The 10,572-nt window shown below is 41.2% G+C and overlaps 1 protein-coding gene across 1 annotated transcript in view; it reads left to right on the forward strand.

Moving 5' to 3' along the window:
• LOC104067508 (urea transporter 2) overlaps positions 1–7,402 on the forward strand; it is a 295,251-nt gene extending 287,849 nt beyond the window's left edge. Inside the window, exons 6-10 of the mRNA XM_009570255.2 lie at positions 548–740; positions 1,589–1,736; positions 3,283–3,417; positions 4,848–4,897; positions 6,329–7,402. Coding sequence (XP_009568550.2) covers positions 548–740; positions 1,589–1,736; positions 3,283–3,417; positions 4,848–4,897; positions 6,329–6,598 — 796 coding nt within the window. The 3' untranslated portion in view covers positions 6,599–7,402. The remainder of the gene's footprint in view (positions 1–547; positions 741–1,588; positions 1,737–3,282; positions 3,418–4,847; positions 4,898–6,328) is intronic.
• Positions 7,403–10,572: the final 3,170 nt, after the last annotated feature.

Below are 10,572 nucleotides of genomic sequence, written 5' to 3' on the forward strand. Positions count from 1 at the left end.
TTTAGTTCCCTTCTAGACCATATTCTGGTATCCTTCAATCTATGTAACACACAAACTCAAATTACATAATTTCCATCTCCCATTTGCCTCATCCAGACAGGAGTTTTTTAAATCATTTAGAGTTCTCCAAAGTATTTTGTGTGGCGTTCCCAAAATTCTTCTAGTTTTTAGGATTTTTTTACATTAGAAAAATATTAGAATAAGAAGCCACATCACCTTTCTCCATCCTTGCCTAAATGCTGTACTGGATGCATTTCTTCATTGACTCTGAGTTCAGCACAGCTGTCAGAGCACTTGCACTCTATCCAGAGAGAAGAATATAAAGTTTACACCACCCATGAATGGATTTGACAGTTATTGCAAAGATGAACAGCATTCTGCAACTATTTGTTTGATGCAGATTGATACATTTAGATATGCACTACCTGATGCTTCTGGAAGGAATGCCATGGGCTTGCATTTAACAGAGCTCATGACCACGTGGTAGCCTGTTTCACCACTGTAGCTGTTACGAACAATTTATACCTGTTTCTCTTCTCCTCCTCAGTCCAATCCTGTCAAGTGCTTTGGGATCCATCTTCAGTAAATGGGACCTTCCTGTTTTCACTCTGCCCTTCAATATTGCTGTGACTTTGTACTTGGCAGCCACAGGACACTACAACCCCTTCTTCCCTACAGCTCTTATCAAGCCTGTAGCATCGGTGCCTAATATCACCTGGTCTGCAATCAATGTGCCACTGGTAATCTTCACTAAAAAAAAATCATGATATTTCCTTAGATAGGTGATTTTGAAGTCATTCAGCTCAGGATAACAAATATACATGGGTCATAATGCCTATGCGATACCTACAGCCAGCGGTGTTTCACAGAAGTAGATGGTTTGGTTCACTCTGTAGAGGACTGCCACAAAAGCTCCAGGGACAGTCCAGGGTTTTACAGCAGAAAGGCTGATCAAGCCTGAGCAAACAGAAATGCTAAACCTCTCACTCCACTTAGTCTTGAGTGGTGTCAATTCAGAAGCACATCTGGATGTGTATTCCTATTGCCCTGTCGTAGTTGAGGGCATCGGTTAAACAGTCAATGGCAATACAGAAAGACAGGAGAAAAATAGTTATTCTAAAGGGGCAGAAACCTATTTACATCCAGTTCCCTCAGTTAAGCTCTAGCGCTGGAGGGTTACCTTCCAAAGTAGTGTAAAAGTAATGGAAATTCTTTGTATAATAGATAATAAATTCAAATCAGTCAGCTTCACCTCAGTGTTACTAACAAAGTTACATTTTTTCTCTTTCATTGAAGTCAGACAAAAAATTCACAAAATGTACAGACCCTCCTTCCTGACCCAATCCACCATATTACCATCCCAAAAGAAATAAAAGTCCATCTTGAACCAAAGAAGTTGAAGCAAAAGAGTGAACCAAAGAAGTTGAAGCAAAACAGTGAATTAACTCTGGTTTGAAGGGTATGACTGCCCACATCAGAGCCAGAGTTCTTCCATTTTCTTCTCAACTAATAGCTTAGGCAAAATAACTGCTATGTCCTTCTGAGTACAGAGCTACAATAACATGTCCTTCTCTACTGGTTGCTGCAGCTTTTGCAGTCCATTCCAGTCGGCGTTGGCCAAGTATATGGTTGTGAGAATCCCTGGACTGGAGGCATCATCCTTGTTGCTTTACTTATCTCGTCCCCACTTATCTGTTTACATGCTGCAATTGGATCAACAGTGGGGATGTTTGCAGGTAAGAATATTTAACAAAGTCATTTTTCTAACCCAGGTATCTTGACTCAAGCCATCATACAACTCTGTCTAGTCTTTGCATTTTCATGGGCTTGGGCGTACTTGGGACAATACTCTCATTTTTGAAACTGTCACTGGATTTGGAAGGTCTTACTGATAGTCACACAACATGGTGAAGGCAAGAACTGAAGCAGATTTTCTTTAAGCTCGGAATTTGTTATTGGATTTGTAAGACAGGCAGGTGGTTTGTTCCAAGTTCCTTGACCTTAATTGCTCTTGCCATTGGATGTGATGAGTCCCATGGAGATGATGATAAAGAAACCTAGAGAAACAGTTTCAGAACTGATCTCTTGCCATCACAAGTGTTTCAAATTGCCACCACAAGCAGATGTCAGCCTCCAAGCTGATTAGTCAATGAAAAGAAACAGACCTTTCCAGGATGCATTTAAATCTACCCTGTTGCAGATTCATAAAAAGAGCTAAATTATTGCCACTTAGAGTGGATTCTCTCTTCTATAACCAGAGAAATAATTAACTTAAGAGAGATTAATCTGGCCCTTGAAGTTAGACAAGATTAAGGTCACTTTTGTGACCAATTGTAATAAAAATATAAGATGGAATAAGTTTAACCTGAGACAATGATCTTGGAAAAACACAGTCACCCCACTATGAGTTCACTGTGTTCTGAAGCACTTTGTATAAGATGTGAGTTACCTGATATTTGTGGGTTTAAACAAAACTGTCCACAATTTGTATGGTTAGGAAGATCTGGTGAGATTTGTACAGGTCTAACATTCAATCTAGAAGAGAAAGGTCAGAGGAAAGTATATGGCGATAAGCATGGAGTTGAAACAGAAGACAAATGAGGGCATTATAGCAAGAAATATATTGATCTTAAGCTTGATGTAGAGGTGGCCTGTGCACTACAAATTGTGCTCTCCTTTTTACTGGTAAACCTGAAGCCTCTAAGAAATCCTGCAGAAGTACCAGTAAGGTCAGGTGTGGAACAAACCCTTAGCCCCCAACCCAGCGGAAAATTTCCACAGCAATGATGCTGACCACACCTAGTATCTAGATTACGTCTAAAACAGGTCACTAGGAAGACATACAATGCCCTGCTTACTTCCACAAAGGACGCTCAGCTGTGCCTCTGATACTCAAAATTAGGGTACATGTGAGGTTTGAAGAGTACATGTTAGAATAGCTTTCTGCAATAAGAACACTCAAGTGAGAAGGTCCCACTACACTCTGTCTGGATCTTCCATTGGATTATCTAAGAGATTAATGACAACACACTCAGGGAGTAAACAAAAAGTTTTGCATGAAAGAAACCTCTGAGACTGTGCCAAATTCCAACCTTAGGCACATTCTCAGAGCTCCTATATAATCAGCTTCATTTGGTGTCATCCTTTCTCTGCATGTGCATGTTATGCAAGTGTGAAAATGATTAGATTTGTCTAGGTGTCATAGGGAAGAGGCAATGAGTTCCAAGCAAGTGATGGGTGCCTCTCATACCTGACCTCACAGCCTTGCTTTTGTTTTTGCAGCACTGAGCATTGCAACACCGTTTGACACTATCTACCTTGGTTTACACAACTACAACTGTGCACTCTCGTGCATTGCAATTGGGGGCATGTTCTACGCCCTGACCTGGCAGACTCATTTGCTGTCACTTGCCTGTGGTATGTATCTTTTACATAAAGGCAAACAAAAATTTATGCAGGTGGGCAGTCCATGAGGAGTACAGCTTTACAGGTGACAGACACTATGATGCAAAACTAGATATTTCTCTTATAGCAGCAGATTTTAGCTTGAATGGGCAAGCTGCAAGTGCAGAGAGGGCTGGAGTGAAGTGAAGGGGCTGGAGAACAAGTCTTACGAGGAGCGGCTGAGAGAGCTGGGGTTGTTTAGCCTGGAGAAGAGGAGGCTGAGGGGAGACCTTATTGCTCTCTACAACTACCTAAAAGGAGGTTGTGGAGAGGAGAGAGCTGGGCTCTTCTCCCAAGTGAAAGGGGACAGGACAAGAGGGAATGGCTTCAAGCTCCACCAGGGGAGGTTCAGGTTGGATATCAGAAAAAAATTCTTCACAGAAAGAGTCATGGGGCACTGGAACAGCTGCCCAGGGAGGGGGTCGAGTCGCCTTCCCTGGAGTTCCGTTTAAGGAACGGGTTGATGAAGTGCTGAGGGACATGGTTTAGGGAGTGTTAGGAATGGTTGGACTCGATGATCCAGTGGGTCCTTTCCAACCTTGTGATTCTGTGATTCTGTGATTCTGTGAGAGAAGGTAGTTCAGGTCCTGAGAGCATGCAAACGTCTAGAAAGGGCAGAAGTACTGCTTGTGAAAGGAGCACAAGCTTTATGAGCGGAAGTTTTGACAAATTAGCAACTCAGCAGATTCCTAGAAACAGCCTCTTCATAACTATACATATCGTTAGAGAAAGGATGTCCTAAGTAGGGAACTGTTGCACAAAATCTGTTTAAAATCCATCTACTCAAAGATAACATCTCCAACAGCAGCCCAAAACAGACTCTGTGTAAAAAGAGTTTAAAAAAGGAAATTTCCCATTTAAGAAATTCCCATGAAGGTTTGCTGAGCCTCCAGCCATTTGCATTTTAGTTTTCTGTCCTGAGCACAGTTTCCACATGGCTCAGTAGTTTTTCCCCTCCTTAACTTTGCCTTTAATTTCTTCATCTTAACTCCCGTTTTGCCACCTTTCGCATCCTGGAGCAAAGTGGCCCACCGGAACTCCTTGTGATTTGAAGATGCAAAACAGTGAATTCCTGCAATCCTCCACTGCATTCAGGTTGAGTTGTGTCAATTAAAAGGAAATTAAAGATAGAAATACCACCATCACATGCTCTTGACAATACCACGTTCATCATTTACCATTCTTCTCAACGTAGGAGAGACAGGGTCAAAGGTAGTCCTTACAACTAGATGCAGCATGGGGCATTTTAACTAATTGTTGAATTATAACAATAATCCTCACATTAGGTAGCTGGGAGGATATTTTACGGCACATTTGTATAATATTACTATTTCTGATAATTTCTTTGGAGAAATGAACAATATTTTCCTCATCTTGAGCTACCTTTTATCTTCTTTTCTCAGCATTGTTTTGTGCCTACTCCGGAGCAGCCCTTGCCAATGCCTTATCTGTGGTAAGCTGGGGAGAGGGAGGAGAGAGGTTATGGTTTACTTTGGCTGGGTTTTTTTAATTGTATTTTGATTTGTTATAACATGATGTTAAGGAGACACCTTATAGATGTACTTTATATGTGCTTGTCCATGACAAATTTTACAGCATTGTAATGAGAATGCTGCAGCCAGAGGAAGGTCTTGTACAGATTTTCTGGCAGCTGAATTGTGCACCTGCAGAATCTGTACCTGATAATAAGATTTCAAAGACCTTTGGAGCATGTCATCCACAGTGGAACTCTGCTTGTGCCTGTGAATTCTAGCAACAGATTATGGCTTGGGATAGAGCACTTAGATGGAGGGGATATTTTTTAAAAATTCCCAGTGGTTTAAGTTTTTCTTTGCTTCTTCCAAGGTCTTCTTCTCACTCTACCCACAGGTATAATTTAAGTTTAATTTGGATATGAGAAATAAAAAGGGGGGGGGGGGTCCCTGTTCTCTTAAATACTAAATCATTGTATCTGGACAGAATATGAAAGAAGTGAACATAGAAATGCCAAGCTTTGTTTCTTCTTCAAGATCTGAGAGATTAAAGTAAAACCATATTTTAATAAAATTTATTTAACAAGTTAAAAGAAAAAAAAAATAGAGCTAGCCACTTCAAGCATGAAATATATTCATCTGGCATCCACTCATCACCCTGTAAAACCCTGCAGATGTGTTGGTTTTTTAAACATACCTGGTCTGCGGATGCATCAGAAAAATCAATATTTAAATTTTCTCCTTGTGATCTTTTTTTTGGCAGACTACAAGTCAGGTCACAGAGCACGACCGAGGGTCAGAAGCAGTGCCAGTAACACATGGGCATTTAGGATGGTGAATATGTGTGAATAGTACTCTCATTACACAATATTTTGCAGGATACTGAGGATAGGATTCAGCTCATTTATTAGAGAATTTAAATGCCTATGTGTGAGCTGGGTGTCTTAGTTTGTGTTATAGCAAGCAGAGCTCTGAAGCCTGATTCATTTATATCAACACTGGTCATTCTTTCCAATAGCTGCATCTCAAAGAGACCGAGGTTTCCAAAGTGGGATCCTTTATGTAGCCCCACAAATTTCAGATAAAATAGATAACTTCGTGGGAGCTGTTGAATTGATATTTAGCAGCAGAGGAACTTCCCACACCTCCCGTGACCAGCAATAGCATAGCTCACATGTAGCCTCTGCCATGCAGGCACCTGCAACTGGGTGTCCTCCTCTGGTTCCAAATTGAAATCCCCCTGTATGGAGGACTTTAGAAAGGTGTGTCCTGCCTCTCACTGTCCTCAGGGAAAGAGAAGGCTCTCCTAGTTTCTCAAACAGAAGAATTTAGCAACAGGTAGAAGTAATCAAAGAGAACATGCAAGAAGAAGTACCAAAAGGCACCTGTCTGTCCGTCCTTTCCCCTTACAGCTTGGGCTGCCACTCTGCACCTGGCCTTTTTGCTTCTCCGCACTTCTCTTTCTGCTGATAAATTCAGACAACCCAGCCATCTACAAAATCCCCCTCTGCAAAGTCACCTACCCAGAAGCCAACCGGATCTACTACCTGAGGATGAAGAGAAGAGCCTCAGAGATCAGGAGAGAAGAGCAGAAACAGAAGGATCAGAAGACCTCCGGTGACTCAAAAATAAACACGGGAGGCACTCCCCTATGCACACCAAAAAACCGCCACGCTTACTGATTTCAAATATCCACAAATGTACACTTTTGGGGTGTTTTTTCAGATGCTATCCAAGAACACCACAGCCACGACCACCATCTTTGGCAGCTGTCTCCAGGTGGGAATTCAGTATCCCATTCTGCAGAGGAAATATGATTTGCCCTTGAACTAAGCTTTCCAAGAAACACCCAAGTAACATAATAATGGCTGCCTTATCAAACCATGTGCTGTTAACTTGAAAGTCACCTCTTATCAATAATAATTATAAGAATGGGCAAAAGAACATTAAAGTTGGCAAAAGGCTGTATTAAATTTCAGGCATGTAATTTGACAAAATAAATATGCTGAGAAGGCATTGCTATCTAATAATAATAAATAATGTAAGAACTACAACAAGAGCTGCACTTCATATTAAAAATGTGTATAATTTAAAGTGGAGTAAACAGTCTGATCTCTCCCTTTCTTGAGTCTCATCAATGTCTAACCCTCTTAATCGCTCTTAGCAGCTACAACATTTACCAGTAAATATTCTTACTGGTTTTGGTGCTATCTCGTGACTCCTCATTAAGTGACAAGAGAAAGAATGTATGAATATATGTGCTTTAATCAGACTGGAAAAGTGACTGGCTAGCAATAATCAAACATTTTTATTTTCCTTGCGTAATTTTCTGTCTAACAAATAGAAGATATCTCTTCTGCTGACAGCAGGATAGCACTTCTGAATCCCTACACACAACAAGTGGGAAATAGGAAAACTTCACGTAAAGAATGAGTTAAACCTTTACTGCTGGTGACAGTTGCTGCTGTTCTTACTCTCCCCTTCCTAAGGGAACAGTTGCCTTGCATTAAGCCACTAGCAATGAACAAGTCAAAGGCTCCCCTTAGTGTTTGTTGTGTGTCAGACCAGGATCTTCTCATGGGTTTTCAGTATCTGGTCTGCCCCAGAGAAACCTCACAAGGTATCATCAGAGTTAGTCATGGGAAGATGAGGACCATCCTGCCAATGTTCTCCCCAAGGGCCTGTTTCCTAAGAGGCATAAGATGCGAGGCAGACACTGCTACTTTATTCTTCCTTCAATTCCTTATGACAGGGAACGGTCAATTGCCCTAAAGGGGACATTCCTTTGGAATCTTTTCCAAAAACTCAGCAAAACAACCCTGACAAAAAAGAAGGCTTCTTTTTCTAGAGTTGTTTCAAGTGATCAGTTTAAAATCACGGACACAAAGGTCTTTAAATTTGAAAATGCAAAGAGACCGTGCAACCATAAACATTCAGATCAGATGCTGTCCTTTTTATCTCTTGATGTGAAGCTGTTTTGCAGATTCACTTGAGGGTCTTTGAGTAGGTGGGAGCTCAGATCTAACCCAGCACTTGGATTTTTGTAAAACCATGAGCCTGGTTGTCGCTCACCGGACTGCTTGTACCTTCATAAGTGAAAGACCAGCAGCATCAGCAACTTCCAGCCCCTCTGAACATCCCCTAGAAGGATCAGACAAAACACAGTTCAGCGTTAGAAACAAAAATGCGGTACTGTATAAACATGTTGAGATGCTTTTTAAATGGATTTGGCCACCCCAGGAGCCCTGGTAAAATTCAGGTCCCACTTCCTCTCTTATCTGGATGAAGATAGACTTGAGATTCCACTTGGCAGGACAGCCTCATATATGCAGATAGGTTTTGAATATTGGTAGCAAAGATAACCCTGTCATTGAATATTTAGGGATCTAGAAAGTTTTGCAACCATTAAAGCCCGTTCCGCCCTCAGTCTTCAGAACATCTGTTACACCTCTGTCCCATTGTAGACCTCAGGCTGACCTTTGCACCTGACCTTCCAAATACACTTCAGGAAAACAGGGAGAGAGCTGGCATTCTCACATGCCAGAAATCTTCTTGGAGACCAAAAATCCTAGAAATCACATTAGCTGTCAGACTTACTGGCCCAAGGCAAGCTAAAAGGTATGCAATTGACCACAACTTGATCCATCTGCTAGAGGAAGAAGATCTGACAGATGCACAGCTGCAGTCAGTAGGAAAGCAAATCCGTTATACTGGTCACAACCTCCCATGCAAACCCCAGCAGCCTCCCAGAGACACTGAGTTCTCACAAACAGCAGGTGTGAGAGGCAGGGGTGTGCTTGTGTAACACAAGCGCAAGGGATGAAAATCTCTAATCTAAAAGAAACAGGTTGTTTGCAGACAAATAACCTGGGATCCAGGCCCTGGACAAAGGTGGGTAAGCTTTTAAGCTATTACAGAGGACTAAACGAGCATAAACTGGTGAGGGGCAGATTTAGATTAGACATTAGGAAGAAAAGAGTGGTGAGACACTGGCCCAGGTTGCCCAGGAAAGGTGTGGCTGCCCCATCCCTGGAGGTGTTCAAGGCCAGGTAGGATGGGCCTTGGGCAGCCTGAGCCAGTGGGAGGTGTCTCTGCCCATGGCAGGGGGGATGGAATTAGATGATCTTTAAGGTCCCCTCCAAACCAAACTATTCTACGATTCTATGACTGATGCAAATGGATCTACAGTCTCAGATAGTGTTAAAGGGTGTCTGTAAGATGAATGCGCAGCTTATTCCTGCATGGTGATTCTGGAAAAAGCAAAGACACCTTCTTAAAAGGTGTCAGCCAGCGGAGAAGAAAGCAGAGCCTCAGGAGAACAGGCTGCCCTTGGAGTGGCAATGCCAGCAAACCAACGCTAGTAAAAAAAGCAGCCTCTCATGGTCACTACAAACACACATTCAGGGACATCCCGATGTTACCACTGTTCTAGAGGTATAAAGAAAGGCAGAATCACACATGAGGTGACACACAGCTGCCTGAACGCACTCCCTCTCTGGTAGTCAATGAAATAAAACACATGCAAACTAGCAGGACCTGTTCATTGCTTTGCACACTTCGATTTAGCTTATACACAATCCAGCATCAGACAAAGATTTGAATAGTAGCAACACAAAATTAAACTATAAAAGAGTCTGCTAAAATAACGCTGAAACCATATTTTTTTAAGAAAAAGCTCAGCTGTGGTTAGTTAGGCCAAATATATTATTTGTTTTCTCAAAAATAAAGAGTCAAGTCCAAGAACAACATGGCTATCGGAAAGAATTTGTCATGTAAGAGTCATTGCAGACATTAATTCCTCAGCCACAAGAAAATCTACCCTGAAATCAATTAGTAAAGCAATTTCTAGAGTTGAAGCCACCCATAAAAAATAGGTTATAAACAGTTTTATTGTCTCCAGTGAATCAAAAGATTTGAGTAACTATAGCCAGTACTAATAATTCTTGAAAACAAACAAGACAAATCAAGGGTCTCCTGGAAGTGAGCAGCAGACAATAAAAGCAATTGATAATTGTAATGGTAATTATCAATTACCAATTATCAATGGTAGCCCAAACAGCCTGTTGTCTATTGACTTCTGTGGAAAATTTTCATTAAGAGAAAGAAAATGTACAGTTTTCAATAGGAATAATAATCTTTATTATTCCCACAGATCTAATGTAAAAAAAACAAATAAATAAATAAAAAGTGCCTGTGGCAAAAAATAAAAGTCTAAAACCAGAGGGCTTTTCTACAGTTAATGCAGTCACTCAACCCAGCACACCTCCACAGAAAACGAAATAAATATTCCTGCACAAATCAATGCCTGGCCAAGTATATTATTGCATATATTAAAACAACCTCCTGAAAATTTGCCTTCAAAACCTGAACAGTGGCAAACGGAAGCAGACAAAGCAACACAAAGTAACCACAAGAGACTTCCCAGTGAGCAGAGAAGAACAACTTTTCTGTTGTAACTGGAGTGCAGTGTGAAAGCAGTACATATACAAAGTGTTTCTAAATAAAATGCTTGATTTATTTCTCTAAATGTAGTTTTTCCCACTCTTCTATTCTCCTCTTACTCCCTAAGGAAAAAACAAACCAACTTTGCTCTTTGAGAGAGCATTCCCTTCTCTTCTTACATAGATGCTGGTACTTCTGCTGATAAGATCAGTCA

The sequence above is a fragment of the Cuculus canorus genome, chromosome Z, assembly GCF_017976375.1.
Source record: "Cuculus canorus isolate bCucCan1 chromosome Z, bCucCan1.pri, whole genome shotgun sequence".
Classification (NCBI taxonomy): domain Eukaryota; kingdom Metazoa; phylum Chordata; class Aves; order Cuculiformes; family Cuculidae; genus Cuculus; species Cuculus canorus.